At 38.0% G+C, this 18,327-nt stretch overlaps 1 protein-coding gene across 1 annotated transcript in view; it reads left to right on the top strand.

Moving 5' to 3' along the window:
* HAT1 (histone acetyltransferase 1) overlaps positions 1-18,327 on the top strand; it is a 63,522-nt gene extending 45,195 nt beyond the window's left edge. Inside the window, exons 9-11 of the mRNA XM_041723532.1 lie at positions 2,916-3,067; positions 6,113-6,229; positions 17,880-18,327. Coding sequence (XP_041579466.1) covers positions 2,916-3,067; positions 6,113-6,229; positions 17,880-18,047 — 437 coding nt within the window. The 3' untranslated portion in view covers positions 18,048-18,327. The remainder of the gene's footprint in view (positions 1-2,915; positions 3,068-6,112; positions 6,230-17,879) is intronic.

Here is an 18,327-nt window from a genome sequence, read left to right on the forward strand (position 1 = left end):
GGACATTGAAGTCATACAATATATAATGCTTCTTTTATTTGGCATGTTTTCAAGGTTCATCCTTCTTATAATGTATATTACTAGCACTTTATTTCTTTTTATCGCCAAAGAATATTCCCATAGTATGGATAATACCAAATTTTATTTATCCATTTATCAATTCATGGACATTTGGGTAGTTTCTACTTTTTTGGTTCTTAGGAATAGTGCTACAGTGAATATTTGTGTACAAGTGTTTGTGTGGACCTATGTTTCATATATCTTGGGTACATACCTAGAAGTAGAAATGATGGAAAATCTGGTAACTATGTTTCACCTTTTGAGGAACCACCAGACTATTTTCCAGAGTGGCTGTACCAATTTTACATATCCACCAGTAGTATGGAGGTTTCATTTTCTCCACGCCCTCATCAATATTTGTTACTTTGTTATTCTAGTCATTCCTAGTGAACATGGAATGGTGTTTCATTGTGGTTTTGATTTGCTTTGTTTTTGTGGCTAATGATGTTGAACATCTTCTCGTGTGCATATTGTCCCTTTGTATATCTTCTTGAGAATAGTCTGTTTAGATCCTTTGCTTTTTAATTGCGTTCTCTTTTTCTTACTGGATTGTAAAACTTTTTATGCACAAAGTCTGGTTATATTTATCTTTATCATTTGTATGACTTGCAAATGTTTGCTCCCGTTCTATAACTTGTCTTTTCATTTTCTTAATGGTATCATTTGAGCATAAAAGTTTTAAAAAATTTTAAAGTTTTAAATTTTGACATATCCAGTTTATTTATTTTTTCTTTTGTTACTTGTGCTTTTGGCTCTGTTATCTAAGAAACCTTTGCTTGACCAAAGGTCATGAGATTTACTCCTCTATCTTTTAAGAATTTTATAGTTTTAAAAACTTATATTTAGGTCTGTGATCCATTTTGAATTAATTGTTGTGTATGGTGTGAGGAAAGGGGTCCATCGTCATTCTTTTGTTTATGGAGATCCAGTTGTCTAACTACCATTTACTAAAAGACCATTTTTTTCTTCATTGATTTGTCTTGGCACTCTTCTCAAAAATTAATTGACCATAAATGTAGGGGTTTATTTTGAACTCTCAATCCAGTTCCACTGATATACATGTCTGTGCTTATTCCAGTACCATACTGTCTTGATTACTGTAGCTTTGTAGTAATTTTTGAAATCAGGAAATATGAGTCTTCTAACTTTTGTTCTTTTTCAAGATTATTTTGGCTATTCTGGGTTACTTCCATATCTGTGTGAATTTTAGGAAAAACTTAATTTCTGAAACAAAAAAGGCCAGCTGGAGTTTTTATAGGAATTGCATTGAATGATTTGTAGAATATTGGTATTGTAAACAGTATTGTCTTATGATCCATGAACTAGCTCAGAATTTAGCATTCTTTCAAGCCTTCTACTGATCATAAAGCAAGAGCTCAGAGAAGTGAGGTGACTTGCTCATAGTCCTACATCTGTGAATGATAGAACTGAGACTCAAGCTGATTTTCTCTGTGTAGTCTTCTTTCTCTCCATCATGTTTTGATGTTTTCCTTGTCCACTACATAGTCTAATGTAAGAGACAAACATAAAGGAAGATCCATGCGATTCAGATACATTAAAGAAAGGATCAAAATCATATTGTCATTTTATTCTTTGAAAAAAAAATTGGGGCAGCCTGAGTGGCTCAGTGGTTTAGCGCTGCCTTCAGCTCAGGGCGTTATCTTGGAGACCCCGGATCAAGTCCCACGTCGGGCTCCCTCTGTGGGGCCTGCTTCTGCCTCTGCCTGTGTCTCTGCCTCTCTCTCTCTCTCTTTCTCTGTGTCTCTCATGAATAAATAAATAAAATCTTAAAATAAATAAAATTAAAAAAAAAATTTGTAGGGCAGCCTCGGTGGCTCAGTGGTTGAGTGCCACCTTCGGCCCAGGGCATGATCCTGGATTCCCTGGATCGAGTCCCACATCAGGCTCCCTGCATGGAGCCTACTTCTCCCTCTCCTTGTGTCTCTGCCTCTCTCTCTCTCTCATGAATAAATAAGTAAAATCTTAAAACAAAAACAAGAACCTTTGCTTTCACAATTTTTTAAAATTATATGCTTCTAAATTCTTTTTTTAAATATTTTTTTTTATTCATGAGAGACACAGGGGTGGGGGGAGAGACACAGGCAGAGGGAGAAGCAAGCTCCATGCAGGGAGTCTGACGTGGGACTCGATCCTGGGTCTCCAGGATCATGCCCTGGGCTGAAGGCAGCACTCAACCGTTGAGCCACCCAGGGATCCCAAAGAGCTTTGTTTTAATTAGGTAAAAGAAGTATAGCAGACTATAAAGATTATTGGATTAAAGTAAGGGAGTTAGAAGGCTTAGCTATCAGAGAATAGTAATTGATTATCCAAACTTTAATCTCTCATTTATATAGTTGCTTTAATTGTAAAAATTTTTTTTTAATTTTTATTTATTTATGATAGTCACAGAGAGATAGAGAGAGAGGCAGAGACACAGGCAGAGGGAGAAGCAGGCTCCATGCACCGGGAGCCCGACGTGGGATTCGATCCCGGGTCTCCAGGATCGCGCCCTGGGCCAAAGGCAGGCGCCAAACCGCTGCGCCACCCAGGGATCCCTAGTTGCTTTAATTGTAAATAAAACTGAGATGCACATGGTAGATCACACCTGTCAAAAAGTTTACATTAGAAAGTGGCTCTAATTTCACAAATGCTGTAGGTCTTTTCAAAAGGATTGCACCTACAATTTATTTTGGCAAAGATGCTGTTGTTTGATTGATAAGGAATAACTTCTCATTATAACTTTTGCCTTATATAATTCTTTTAAGAATATTTGTTTTCCTAGCCTAGGATTTTTTTGAGATTGCAAATGATGAATTATGTTGGATAAGGGAAATGTTATTCTGCCTTTTCTTCAGCGGAAGATCCATCCAAAAGCTATGTGAAATTAAGAGACTTTGTGCTTGTGAAGCTTTGTCAAGATTTGCCTTGTTTTTCCCGGGAAAAGTTGATGCAAGGATTCAGTGAAGCCATGGCAATAGAGGCACAACAGAAGTTCAAAATAAATAAGGTATTTTTATTCTATAGAAGGAAAATGTTACAGTTTTGAAGTTTTCTTTCTCTCTCTCTTTTTTTAAGTACATAACTTAAACATTGCAAGTACATTAAGAATACATGTGTGGGAAGTGGCAGTGGTTGAGAGTACAGGCTCTGAAGCCAAGTTGCCTGGGTTAAGATCTGGTTACTCTCTGTGACTTAACGGCAGTTTAATTTCCTCATTAATAGAATGGGAAGATTGATTTTATGGCTATATTAAGTGTAACAAGAATAGAATGGAAGGTATCATCTTATTTTTGCTTTTTAAGAAAATGTTTGATATGGCAAAATAGTTAATTCATGTGAAGTATATATATATATTTCTATATATTTGAATTTTAAAGTAGTAAATATCCTAAAATAGGTACAGAAAAAATAATCTGGCAGTTCAGAAGAAGGAATTTAGTTTATTATATTTATGTATGTAAGGGAATCAGAGTTTTTCATGGTACGGAGCTGCATTTGATCTAAGTCTTGAAGAATGGATAGGATTTGAATTATGAAAGTATGTGAGGGCCTCCTTGGTAGCTCATTTGGTTGAGCATCTGACTCTTCATTTTGGCTCAGGTCATGATCTTAGGATCCTGGGATCAAGTCTCATGTCAGGGTTGGCACTCAGAGTCTGCTTGGGTGTCTCTCCCTCTGCCCCTCCCCGTAGTTGCACGTGGGTGTGCTTTCAAAAGAAAAGAAAAAAAGAAATAAAAGAATGTGAGATGAATAATAAGGACTGGTTTATGATGCTGTTAACCTCTCCTCCCTTGCTTCTTTTTCTTTTTTTTTTTTTTCGTCCCTTGCCTCTAAGGTACCACAGTTCCTGATTTTTTCATTTAGCACTGTGGTCATCTTTTTAGAGATGCTTTTACTCTTCTGTATGTTCCCTAAAGATGATTCTTCCCCAAAGTTCTTTATCCAGTCTTTATTTTACTTGTTCTACCTGGGTGGTCTCATTTAATTCTTCAATGTAGATTTTCCTCCTGTATTCCCAACACTGTATATCAAGTGTCCTGGGGCACCTGTGTGGCTCAGTCAGTTGGGTGTCCGACTCTTGATTTTGGCTCAGGTCATGATCTCAGGGTTGTGTGATTGAGCCCCTCATCAGGCTCCCTGTGGGAAGTCTACTTAAGATTCTCTCTCTCTCCCTCTTCCTCTGCCCCTCCCTCCCATGCTCCAGAGCATGCTCTTCCCCCCCCCAAAAAATAAATGAATCTTTTTTTTAAAAAGTAAAAAAAAAAGGTTCCTGGCCACTAACCTTCACCAACTTAAATTTTTTTTTTAAAGATTTTATTTATTTTATCCATTAGAGACAGAGAGGCAGAGACATAGGCAGAGGGAGAAGCAGGCTCCTCGCAGGGAGCCTGATGCGGAACTCGATCCCAGGACCTAGGGATCATGCCCTGAGCCGAAGGCAGATGCTGAACCTCCAGAGCCACCCAGGTGTCCCACAACAGCTTAATTTGAACTGAAACTTTGCATCTTCTCCTGTATTATAACACTTTAATGGCTTCCTGGTTTTAAGATAAATACATGGTTTAGAAATATTCGGTATGTTTAGACTGTATTAAACCTTTAGAGAATTTATTTAGCAGCTAGGCTTTTAAAAGAAAGAGTAGGAACACGTTTTTCAAAATTATGCTTTTTTTCTTAAAGGAATTAAAATTTAGTGTGGCACACCAAACCCGTCATAATTTGGACCCTGTCAACCTTGGTAGACTCAACTTTCTACCACTTTCCTTCTTGCTCTGGCATTACTAAACCTCTTGCTATTTCCCAACTGTGCTACATCTTTCTTCTTGTTATATCGCTTTATGTTAACTATACTCTTTGCCTGTGATACCCCCTTCTCTTGTTCCTCCATCTTTGTCTTGCCAGATATAACTCCTCTTTTCAGGCTCAGTTGAGGTCCCTTCTGGAAAGTTCAAACATCATTTTCCCCATCTACCTTATACCTGATCTCCCTCTACCCCCAATAAATATATCAGTGAAACAACATAAACAGAAAGACTATGGGCTTTTCTTTTGGCTTCAGTGATACCAAAATTTCTTGCTTTTCCTACTACTTCTTTGTTTTTCTCTGCCCTTTAACTGTCACTGTACTACAGGGTTCTGAACTCTCCTCTTGTTTTCACTATTTATGGCTTTCCTAATCAATATTGTGGTTTTAACTCTAGACTATATACCGACATTGCTTAAATCCTCACTCTAAGACTAGAATTTTCTTCAGATTTATATGTTCTGTTGCTTCCTAAATCTCTCCTAGGCTGTGAAAACTCACTGTCATTCCATACCTTCCTCCACACCCAAATCCTTCCTCTTTTGTATTCCTAGAATCCTTGTTCCTTTAGTATTCTTACTGGCTCTTAGTTCATGCCTTCGTCATTTTTACCTTATTTAATAGCACAGCTTCCTAATTGGTCTCCCAGCCCCCCTTTTTTTTGCTACCATTTCTATGTAGCTGAGAGAATGCTTTTTGTAAAACTCATATTTGTGCACTTTGTTCACAACCCCATTTAAAATCTGTTACCTAGGGGCACCTGGGTGGCTGAGTCAGTTAGGCATATGACTCTTAGTTTCTACTCTGTCCTCACTTTACTTCTATGCACTAATTTTCATTTTGTGCTCCAGCAGTGTCAGGCTGCCTCAGTCTTGCATGACTGTGCTGTGCACACTTGTACACACACAGTGCTCACCCCTCTTTCTAGACTGGCACGGTCCCTTCCCTTTAACGTTTAGCTCAGGTTTTCTTTCCCCAGGAATCCTCTTTTAACATTTGTGCCATTCCCAGGCTGTGCTACCATAATACCCTATATATATTTCCATCATTAGATTGACCATACCTCAATCATTTTTGTTAAGAATTAGGCTACTAGCTCCTCAAGGGCAGAGACTATCTTTTATTTTTCATCTGGTACCTAGCACAATTTCTGGCCCGTAGCAGATACTCCATATATCCTGTGTTCTTTTGGGAAAATGTCACTATTTTTAATTAAAAGTGTTCATGTTTTTCTTTTGTTTCATTAAGCAACATGCTAGACGGGTTTATGAAATCCTTCGACTATTGGTAACTGACATGAGTGATGCTGAACAATACAGAAGCTATAGACTGGACATTAAAAGAAGACTAATTAGCCCATATAAGGTAGGACTTTTCAGAGTCTTAAACATTATATTCTTATCACTGTTTAAAAATGGAGAAGAGGGGATCCCTGGGTGGCGCAGCAGTTTAGCACCTGCCTTTGGCCCAGGGCGCGATCCTGGAGACCCGGGATCGAGTCCCACGTCGGGCTCCCGGTGCATGGAGCCTGCTTCTCCCTCTGCCTGTGTCTCTGCCTCTCTCTCTCTCTCTCTCTCTCTCTCTGTGTGTGTGACTATCATAAATAAAATTTTTAAAAAATGGAGAAGAGAGGCCCCTGGCTGGCTCTGTAGAGTGTTTGACTTAATCTCAGGGTAAACCATACCAAGTTTTCCTTAAAATAAAATGGAGAAGAAAGTGTAGCAATTGCTGGTGTATGGGACAGTCCAAATCATTATCCTAAATTAACTTTTACAAAAGTGAAAATATTCTTCCAGTTAGTTATAAGAAGTCTTACTATCATAATTTTCCAGCGTAAGGTATAAAATTGTTTTCATTCACTTAAAAACTAATCCCAAAGATAATCTACCCATGGTTAATTTTTACTTCATTTGTTTGCCATCTTTTAAAAATCTGAATGCTCAGCTTTGTGCAGTGGCAGGATCTTAGCCACTGTGATACTGTGAGGTTTATCCAAGGCATGATTATTGCTAATTGAAAAATCTGAATGCTCAGACTCTTCCTGAATAAATTATCTTGTTAGTTTTTTCTAAGTCTCTGCTTTCCTAGTTATGTAAATTGTGTTTACATTTGTTCCCTTCTTCCTAAATATGGCCTTGGTTGCCCTTTTTTTTTTTTTTTTTTTTTTTAGATTTTATTTATTCATGACAGAGAGGGAGAGACACAGGGAGGGGAGAGAGAGAGGCAGAGACACAGGCAGAGGGACAAGCAGGCTCCATGCAGGGAGCCTGACATGGGACTCCATCCTGGGTCTCCAGGATCACATCCTGGGCTGAAGGCGGCGCTAAACTACTGGGCCACTGGGGCTGCCCAGCCTTTTTTTTTTTTTTTTTTTAAGATTTTATTTATTTATTCATGAGAGACACAGAGAGACAGAGACAGAGACACAGGCAGAGAAAGCAGCAGGCTCCATGCAGGGAGCCTGACGTGGGACTCCATCCTGGGCCTCCAGGATCATATTCTAGGCCAAAGGTAGGCGCTAAACTGCTGAGCCACCCAGGCTGCCCTTGGTTGCCTTTTTAACCTATATACTTTACCATAGCTGAAATTGCAGCATAATAGTATTTACTTATTTTTTTAACAGTCTTTCTTCCTACCCTCTACTCCCTACCCGTTTTCTCATCTCCCATATTTTCCTTTAACTCAGAAATTTCCCCTGGTAGATCAGGTTTGTCCTTATCATCATTTGGCCATTATTAAGGTAGATATTGACCATGACAGCCTGTGTGAATGAGGATTTAATACGATGGTTGCAGCTGTGCAGTAAGCTGAGTGGGGAAAATATTTATTAATTTGTTCAATAAATAATGAGCACCTGACATGTGGTTGCTACATATATACACTCTACCTATAGGCTTATACAGTGCAATAGCTGGGAATATAAATGACAAATCCCAAAATTTTCTGTTTTATGGACTACCTATAACAGGTTGTAATACATTGTAATGGTTTCTCTTCCCCCAAAGTGTTCAAAGTAGCATTTTAGTCTTTGATATTTACCACTTCAGAAACATCAGAAAATTGGTAAAAATCGTTCTTTCCAAAGGTTTTGAGTTTTAAAGTAATATTAATTTGACAGATAGAAAATTTCTTAATGTTCAAATTGGGGCATATAGAATAGTATAATTAGATGTTATTATGGCAACATTTCAGAGTATAGACGTACCTTGGAAATATTGCAGGTTCAGTTCCAGACCACTGCAATAAAGTGAGTATTGCAATAAAGCAAATCAAATGAATTTTTTAGTTTTCCAGTGCATATAAAAGTGATGTTTACACTATACTGTATTCTGCTAAGTGTACAATAGCATTATGTTTAAAAACTTAATATCTGGGACACCTGGGTGGCTCAGCGGTTTGCTGCCTGCGTTTGGCTCAGAGCATGATCCTGGAGTCCCAGGATCAGGTCCCATGTCAGGCTCCCCACAGGGAGCCTGCTTCTCCCTCTGCTTGTGTCTCTGCCTCTCTCTTTCTGTTTGTCTCTCATGAATAAATAAATATTTTTTTAAAAACCTTAATACCTTAATTTAAAAATATTTATTGCTAAAATATACCAACCATTATCTGAGCTTTCAGTGAGTCATAATTTTTTGCATCAAGTATCTCACCTTGATGTGAATGGCTGCTGACTATGATTAGGGTGATGGTTGCTAAAGGTTGGGGTTGGATGTAGCAGTTTCTTTTTTTTTTTTTTTTTTTTTTTTTTTTTTTTTTTTTTTTTTAATTTTTATTTATTTATGATAGTCACAGAGAGAGAGAGAGAGGCAGAGACACAGGCAGAGGGAGAAGCAGGCTCCATGCACCGGGAGCCCGATGTGGGATTCGATCCCGGGTCTCCAGGATCGCGCCCTGGGCCAAAGGCAGGCGCCAAACCGCTGCGCCACCCAGGGATCCCAAATGTAGCAGTTTCTTAAAATAAGACAACAGTGAAGTTTGTCACATCAGTTGACTCTTCCTTTCTCTATAGCAAGCGATGCTATCTGATACATTTTATCTACAGTAGAACTTTTTTCAAAAATGGGAGTCATACTCACAAATCCTGCTGTTGCTTTATCAACTAAGTTTATATAATATTCTAAATCCTTTGTTGTCATTTCAACAGTCATCAGGAGTAGTTTCCATCTCAAGAAATCACTTTCTTTGTTCCTCCATAAGAAGCAACTCATCTGTTCACATTTTATCATAAGATTGCAACAATTCAGTCACACCTTCAGTCTCTACTTTCCTTTTTTTTTTTAAAGATTTTATTTATTGGGATCCCTGGGTGGCGCAGCGGTTTGGCGCCTGCCTTTGGCCCAGGGCGCGATCCTGGAGACCCGGGATCGAATCCCACGTCGGGCTCCCGGTGCATGGAGCCTGCTTCTCCCTCTGCCTGTGTCTCTGCCTCTCTCTCTATCTCTCTGTGACTATCATAAATAAATAAAAATTAAAAAAAAAAAAAAAGATTTTATTTATTTATTCATGAGAGAGAGAGAGAGAGGCAGAGACACAGGCAGAGGGAGAAGCAGGCTCCATGCAGGGAGCCCGACGCGGGACTTGATCCGCGGTCTCCAGGATCACACCCTGAGCTGAAGGCGGCGCTAACTGCTGGGCCACCAGGGCTGCCTTCTGGCTCTACTTCTAATTCTAGTTCTTTTGCTGTTTTCACCACATCTGTGGTTACTTCCTTCACTGAGGTCTTGAACCCCCCTCAGAGTTATCCATGGGGGTTGGAGTCAACTTCTTCCACATTCCCTTTGTTAAGGTTGATATTTTGTCTCTTCCCATGATCACAAGTGTTCTTAATGACATCTAGAATGGTGAATTCTTTCCAAAGGTTTTCAGTTTACTCTGCCTGGGTCTATCAGAGGAATCACCATCTATGGCAGTGATAGATGTGTAATATACTTGTGAAATGTGCTTCTTAAATAGTTAAGACTGGAAGGTCAAAATTTCTCCTCAATTCATGGGCTACAAAATGGATATTGTGTTAGCAGACATGAAAACAACATCAATCTTGTTGCATATCTCTATTAGAGCTTTTGGGTAGCCAAGTTCGTTGCCAGGGAGCAGTGATTTTTTTAAAAGGAATCCTTTTTTCTGAGCAGTAGGTCTCAACAGTGGGCTTAAAATATTCTGTAAACTTGCAAACAGATGTGCTGTCATCTAGGTTTTATTGTTCCCTTAGAGCACAGGCAGAGTAAAACCAGCCTAAGGGCCTAGGATATTTGGAATGGTCAGTGAGCATTGGCTTCAATTTAGTCACCAGCTGCATTAGCTGCTAACAAGGGACTCAACCTGTCTTTTGAAGCGTCGAAGCCAAGCATCTCTCTTCTAGTCATGGAAGTCCTAGAAGGCATCTTCTCCAATAGAAGAATGTTTTGGAGTGCCTGGCTGGCTCAGTCAGAAGAGCATGTGACTCAGGGTACCTGGGTGTCTCGGTTAAGCATCTGCCTTTGGCTCAGGTCATGATCTGAGTCATGGGATCCAGTCCCGCATCGGGTTTCCTGCTCAGTAGGGAGTTTGCTTTCTCTCTCTCTCTCTCTCTCTTTCTCTCTCTCACTCCCCCTTTCTCTCTCTCACTCCCCCTTGAACCTCTAAACCGCCCCATCACTCATTCTCTCTCAAATAAATAAAATCTTAAAAAGAAAAGAAGATGTGACTCAATCTCAGGGTTATGGGTTTGAGCCCCACTTTGGGTGTAGAGATTACTTAAATGAATAAACTTATAAAAAAGAAGGCGGCTATTTTGTCTACATTGAAAAGCTGTTGGTTAGTGTAGCCACTTTAATTAATTATCTTAGCTAGACCTGGATAACTTGCAGCTTCTGGATCAACACTTGCTGTTTCACCTTGCACTTTTATGATATGGAGATGACCTCTTTAAACCTCATGAACCAGCCTCTGCTAGCTTCAAACTTTTCTTCTGCAGCTTTCTTACCTCTCTCAGCCTTCAGAGAATTTAAGAAAGTTAGGACCTTGCTCTGGATTAGGCTTTGGCTGATGGGAATGTTGTGGCTGGTTTGATCTTCTATCTGGACCACTAAAACTTTGTCCATATCTGCAATAAGGCTGTTTTGCTTCCTTATTGTTTGTGTGTTCAGTGGAGTAACACTTTGAATATCCTTCAAGAACTTTGCATTCACAACGTTGCCTACTTTTTGGCTTATCTCAGGTTTTTTGTTTTTTTTTTTTAAGATTTTTATTTATTTATTCATGAGAGGAGAGAGAGAGAGGGAGGGAGAGGGCAGAGACCCAGGCAGAGGGAGAAGCAGGCTCCATGCAGGGATCCTGATGTGGAACTCCATCCGGGGTCTCCAGGCCTTGGGCTGAAGGCAGTGCTAAACCGCTGAGCCACCCAGGCTGCCCTTATCTCAGCTTTTGATACACCTTCTCACTGAGCTTAATCATTTCTAGCTTTGATTTAAAGTGTGAGATGCATAATTCTTCCTTTCATTTGAACACTTAGAGACCATTGTAGAGTTTATTTCAATATTGGCCTATTTTTTTTTTAATGTTGGCCTAATTTTAATATTGTTGTGTCTCAAGGAATAGGGAACGCTAAAGGAGATGGGGAACACCTGGTCGGGGTACAATCAGAACACACACATTAAGTTCATCATCATCTATGATTCATTCTGTGCCCCAAAACAATTACAATAGTAACATCAAAGATCACTGATCATAGATCACCACCACAAATATAATAGTAATGAAAAAGTTTGAAATATTGCAAGAATTACCAAAATGAGACAGACATGAAGTGAACAAAAGTGCTGGAAAAATGGTGCCAATAGACTTGGCTTGACACAGGATTGCCACAAACCATCAATTTGTAAAAAAACAAAAACAAAAACCAACGATATCTGAAGCATAATAAAATGAGGTATGCTCATATTAAAATGAGGTATGTGGGGATCCCTGGGTGGCTCAGGAGTTTAGCACCTGTCTTTGCCCCGGGGCGTGGTCCTGGAGTCCCGGGATCTGTCTGCATCAGGCTCCTTGCATGGAGCCTGCTTCTCCCTCTGCCTTTGTCTCTGCCTCTCTCTCTCTCTCTTTCTGTGTTTCTCATGAATAAATAAATAAAATCTTTAAAAAAATAAAATAAAATGAGGTATGCCCGTATGAAAACTTTTAGTGAAGTAAAATAATTTATTGAATTATGCATCTCTGATAATTATTTGATGTTTTATGTAGGCAGATGTAGCACATGAGAGATGATGAATTCTAAGTGTAAGCAGTCGTAAACTCATGCCAAATAGGAATTTCTCTAGTTCATAATAGCAAGTATTTTTTACTCTTAAAGAATGGTAATGATTTGATTTATTTTATATTAATATCCTCACCTGTAAACAAGTTCATCTATCTGAAACATAACTGAAAACTGGTTATTACTCTTTAGTTTCTTAATTTACAGCTGAGTATCACCATCCTTGCACTAAAGTCCATACACAGATCATAAATTCTTCAGTGCTTGTTTGAACTGTATTTATAGTAACATGCATTTAAATAAGTTCAGTTATCCAATATTCTATCCCACTGAGAAAAACAAGAAAACTTGAGGGTTATCCATCCCCTACTTTAGGTTGATAGTCCCAATGTTTAGGGTAGGAAATCTACCACAAACTTTAAGAAAGTCTAGAAATGAGTTAAGTGTCCAGTAGGCATGGGAGGAGTGCTTATGATTTCCTTGTTGAATGGATGCAGATGATTTTTTTCAATTTGTTGTTCCAGTCTGATACTATGTACTTTGTTGAGTTATTAAAGCATTCTTAGATGCAAAGTTATATTTAAAAATAAAGAAAAATTGCTTAATGAGTATGATTTAGAATTTTTTTAGGTCTTCAAAATGTATGCCTAAAGGGGAGAGTTTGGAGTATAAAATTTACATGTTTACTTTCACATTTTATGAAAAGAAATTATAATTTTGATTGTCACTGTTATTACTTGAGGTGTGAAATAGTTTGATAGCAAATTCTGTGCTGCCTTTATTTGAGGACTCAAGGTTACCTGCCAACCTAAACACACTCTTCCACTAAGAAATTATTTAAGTAGCTATTAGAAGTACTTGTACCTTACCTTTAAAAGTTTTTAAACACTGATAATCCATTTGTATCAGTACCAAAAGGGGGGAAATAACCTATATTAAGTACAGTCTTTTTTTTTAAGCACAAAAAGAAATTCCATCCCTAATACAGAAGTAAGTTTCAGGTGTTCAAAAAAGAAAAAGATAAATTTGAACGATTTGGCTAAAAAAAGAAAAATTGGTATAGCTGCTTGGTTTTAGCATTAAAGCTTTTATATTGTTTCATGGGAATATTTTAATTTTTAATTGGTTTACAAATATAAAGTTTAGAACAATTGTTAATATCCCTGCATTTGGAATCTGGAAACTCAGTTTTGAGGGTTTTTTTTTTTTTTTTAGAAATTGTGTAACTGTTAACAACTCATTAACACCTGGGTATTAGATTTCCCTTCCATGAAATGGAAGTGCCTCCATAGTTAGGAACTGAACAGAAAGAAGTACAATAAATACAGTGGTGCATGTTTTAAAAGATATCTTTTGACAAGTCTTTGGAATTAATATGCTTCCACACTATTATTATTTTAAAATTCTTACAAAAGAACCATATCTCTGTACTTCACAAAAGTGACAACTCGTTCACCCAAAGGAAATTAAGGAGCCCTCAGAGGTGGTGGCATTTTTGAGATTATATTGGTAAACTCTCTAGGAACATGTTAAAGCCAGGCAGGAAGAAAGGATTATTTTATGGAAGTAATAAACTCATATTCAAGCATTTATGTTAACATAAATAAGTTTAAAATAATGCCATCTTTAATTTGTCTTCATTAATTAAAAATTATGAACTGCCCTAATCTATGAAGGAATTAAGTTTTTGGTTTTGGGGGGAAAAATTATTCTAAAGCTTATAGAATACTATTCCAGTCTTAAGGAGTCCTTCCTTCCTTCCCTTCCTTCCCTTCCCTTTTCTTCCTTTTCTTTCTTTTTTTAAAGTGTTTTTTTTAATACATTGTTTAAAAGATTCATTTGTAATATAAATACAGTTGAATATATACAGCTTAAAGAACATTAAAGGTCAGTAAAGTAAATAACCTCAAATTAGTTATTTTAAAAATCAAATAAAAAAAATCAAATCATACCTTATATGTTCATGAGGAGCTTATATAGTTTTTTTCCATAAAGCTATTTATAGGTATTTTTATTCCTGTGTATTTTATTATTTTAAAGACTTTATTTATTAGGGAGAGCAAGCAAGCTTGAGAGCACTGAGCATGGGGGGGCGGGTAGTGTCAAGAGGTAGGGGAAAAGCAGACTCCCAGCTGAGCAAGGAGCCTGACACTGAGTTCTATCCCAGGACCTTGGGATCATGACCTAAGCCCAAGGCAGCCTCTTGACCAGCTGAGCCACCCAAGCACCCTTATTCCTAGGTATTTTAGAGCTCTTAAATTAATTCATAGATTTTTTCTTTTTTAAGATTTTATTTATTTGAGAGAGCACAAGCAGGGGGAAGGACAAAAGGAGGGAGAGGAACAAGCAGACCCCTTCCCCACTGCTGAGCCCAGAGCCCAAAAAGGGGCTTCATCTCAGGACCCTAGGATCATGACTTGAGCTGAAGTCAGATGTTTAACTGACTGAGCCAACCAGGCACTGCTAATTCATAGATTTTCCTTTGTGCCAAAAAAAATTACAATAGTGATTAGTTCTGACATCCAATGAAGAAATTGAAGGTGGAGAAGGAGATAAATTGGGAATGTAAGCTTTCAGATTTAAAAACAGCATAATAGGCACACCTGGGTGGCTCAGCAATTGAATGTCTGCCTGCCTTTGGCTCAGGTCATGATCCTAGGGTCCTGGGATCTAGTCCCACATCAGGCTCCCCACAGGGAGCCTGCTTCTCCCTCTGTCTTTGTCTCTGCCTCTCTCTGGGTCTTTCATGAATAATGAATAAAATCTTTAAAAAAAAAACAAACCGTAATAGGGGATCCTTGGGTGGCTCAGCAGTTTAGCGCCTGTCTTCGGCCCAGGGCATGATCCTGGAGTCCTGGGATCGAGTCCTGTGTCAGGGCTCCATGCCCTCTGCCTATGTCTCTGCCACCACCCCCCTCTGTGTGTGTGTGTGTGTGTGTGTGTGTGTGTGTGTGTGTCTCATGAATATGTAAGTAAAATCTTTTTTTAAAAAAAAGCATAATAATTTAAAATAGTATGTTACTGGCACAGGATTCGTTCTATCGGTTATTTGCAACAAAATCTGATAGTCTAGAATATCTAAGAATTTAATATGATTGGAGGTATCTTCAGGTAATGGTGTTAGATTATTTAATAAACGTTATAACTGGTTAGCCATTTAGAAAAATAGCTTCTATTCCTATCACATGCCACAGTAATATGCTGATAAATTATCCTTTAGTTGCTGAACTGCTTTCTTAAGTTAAATGCTCTTAGTGCAGTCATGCCTGTTGGCATAAGAAATAACTTTTACAGCAGAAACAAAGCATTTATCATGCATGTGACTGAAGAGTAAGGAATACACTGTCCTGGTGGGTCTTAGGAACAATAAATTTGAACTTTCGGGCAGCCCGGGTGGCTCAGCGGTTTAGCGCCGCCTTCAGCCCAAGGTGTGATCCTGGAAACCAGGGATCGAGTCCCACATGGGGCTCCCTGCATGGAGCCTGCTTCTCCCTCTGCCTGTGTCTCTGCCTCTCTTTCTCTCTGTGTCTCTCATGAATAAATAAATAAAATCTTTAAAAAAATTTTTGAACTTTCATCAGTTCTCTAGAACTGATGTTCAGAGTGTGATCAGTAGGTCAGTAAGATTTACATTACTTTGGAGCTAATTTTTAGAAATGCAAAATCTCGTCCCACCCCATACCTACTGAGTCAGAATCTGCATTTTATTAAGGTCCCCAGGTGATTTGTGTGCACACTGAAGTTTGAGAAGTACTGCTTTAGAAAGGCATCTTATATTAAAGTTAAGTTTTTAAATTTCTGGTTATAGTAATAGCAACCTTATTTACTAATGGCTCCACCAGCTTAGACCAGGATCAACCTAATTTTTTTGTAGTGTCAGAAAGGTTTATCTCCAAACATTGTTGTCACCTTGTTTTAAAAACATGTGGTTATATGGCACCTGGCTGGCTCAGTTGGTACAGCATGCAATTCTTGATCTCAGAGTGATGAATTTCAGCCCCACATTGGGTGTAGAGCTTACTTTAAAAAAAAAAATTAAATAAAAATGTATGGTTATTAATTGAGCTTTATTTTGAGCTCTTTAAGTAGTAATTATGACACATTTGCCTAGTATTCCAAAATTATCGGGGTTTTCTTTAAGGGACATTTATTAGTTTTTAGGATGGATTTAGAGTTGTTTTTTCTTACTCTTTTTTGAAAGGCAGGAACTACACAATACAGATTTCCAACCAGATTAAGAGTTTACGTCCTAGCCTCTCATCTTATTACCTCTGTGTCAAGTTACTCAATTCCCAAATCCTATTTTTTCTTCATCTATCAATTTTGGGAGTTAAACTACCTGTCTTATAGAGTTGTTAGGATTACATGAGTTAATCTATGTGATTTCTGATCTTTATGTAAAGTTAGCCTTTATTATATATTCTAGTAAAAGAAGATTGATATATTAATCTAGAACAATTTACCCAAGTGTATGAAAGTTTCCTGTATTGCAGTGTTGCCACCCATCCAGGAATTGGAGTCATTCTTCATTCCCACATCACCCAATATTTTCTTCCCTAAATCTGTGCTTGCCCCTCCATCCCTGCTCCTACTGACTTAGTCTAGGCTTTCATCATGTCACTTGAATTTTTGCAGTAGCTGCCAACTTGGTCCTCCAGTCCCCTCCTCAGCATTACTAACACAGCGTTCTGAGACATGTTCTTTTAAAAGTTGTTACTGGCTCCCTTCAGGCTCAGCATGGTGGGTTCTTTCTCAGTAAAATGTGGGGGCAGAGGAGGAAGGAGGTTACTAAGATAATGAATATCTGGATAGTAGAAATTTAATAAGTGTTAGTTAATACTATCTTTTTAGAGGAGGACAGTTTTTGGTTATTTTTCTGAAACTCCTCAGTTTTTGTTTTTTTGAAAGATTGTATTCCCTTATTCATGAGAGACACAGAGAGGCAGAGACCTAGGCAGAGGGAGAAGCAGGATCCTCACAGGGAGCCAGATGTGGGACTCAATCCTGGATGCCGGGATCGTGCCCTGAGCGGAAGGCAGACACTCAACTGCTGAGCCACCCAGGCAACCCATGAAATGCCTCAGTTTATTTTAAAATTAATATGTGGTCCATAAATACATCACTGGGTAAGGAAACTTAGAGATGAATTTAGTGGCAGGGAAAAGGCAGTTTGGATCAAAACTAATGCAGTGAATTAATGATTGAATAGTGAATTGAAGAATAGCAGCACTTAATCTCAGTTTTTCCATCTTCGGTTAATATATTTATTAAAAAGGGGCACCTGGGTGGCTCAGTGGTTGAGCATCGCCTTTGGCTCAGGGCATGATCCTGGGGTCCCAGGATCAAGTCTGACATCAGGCTCCCCATGGGGAGCCTGCTTCTCCCTCTGCCTATATCTCTGCCTCTCTCTCTGTGTGTCTTTCATGAGTAAATAACATCTTTAAAAAATATATATATTACATAATAATATACAATAAATTTTACAGATAAATTATATAATATATAATAAATATATATTAAAGAAATGTTTGAGTATCTGTACTGGTTCTTTATTATACTTTGGAGAGGGGGCTGTTGATACAAATTCCAAGTCTTCTAGTTCACTCCACTTATAGGGTTTGTAAGTCCATGGTTAACATATCTAGGCTTCTTTAAGGAAAAAATTGTGTGGGACAAATTTGGGCATATTCCTACTGTTATTTCTAACAGTGGGAGGAGATTTAAAATTCAAAGAATATAAAGAAATGTATCTTTTTTCTTAATCTAACCAATAATTGTGTTTCTTAGAAAAAGCAGAGAGATCTTGCTAAAATGAGAAAATGTCTGAGACCAGAAGAACTGACAAACCAGATGAACCAAATAGAAATAAGCATGCAACATGAACAGCTGGAAGAAAGCTTTCAGGAACTTGTGGAAGATTACCGACGTGTTATTGAACGCCTTGCTCAAGAATAAAGATTATTCTGCTCTGTACAGGAAGTTTGCAAATTTCTGTACATTGTGTTGTGGAAAATCTAATGATGACTTTAATTTTAAAATCTTGTAACATTTACTTACATTAAAAGTTATCTATCTTATCCTTAGTTGAATATTTTCTTTTGGAGAGATTGTATATTTTAAAATACTGTTTAGAGTCTATGAGCATAAATTACATTTTAAAAAAAATATATAGCTTCTGAAATACCACTGCAGTTGCTTCCCTTCTTAACAGTATAATAAATGCTTAGTTGTGATA

Source organism: Vulpes lagopus, chromosome 11 (genome assembly GCF_018345385.1).
Source record: "Vulpes lagopus strain Blue_001 chromosome 11, ASM1834538v1, whole genome shotgun sequence".
In the NCBI taxonomy this organism is placed as follows: domain Eukaryota; kingdom Metazoa; phylum Chordata; class Mammalia; order Carnivora; family Canidae; genus Vulpes; species Vulpes lagopus.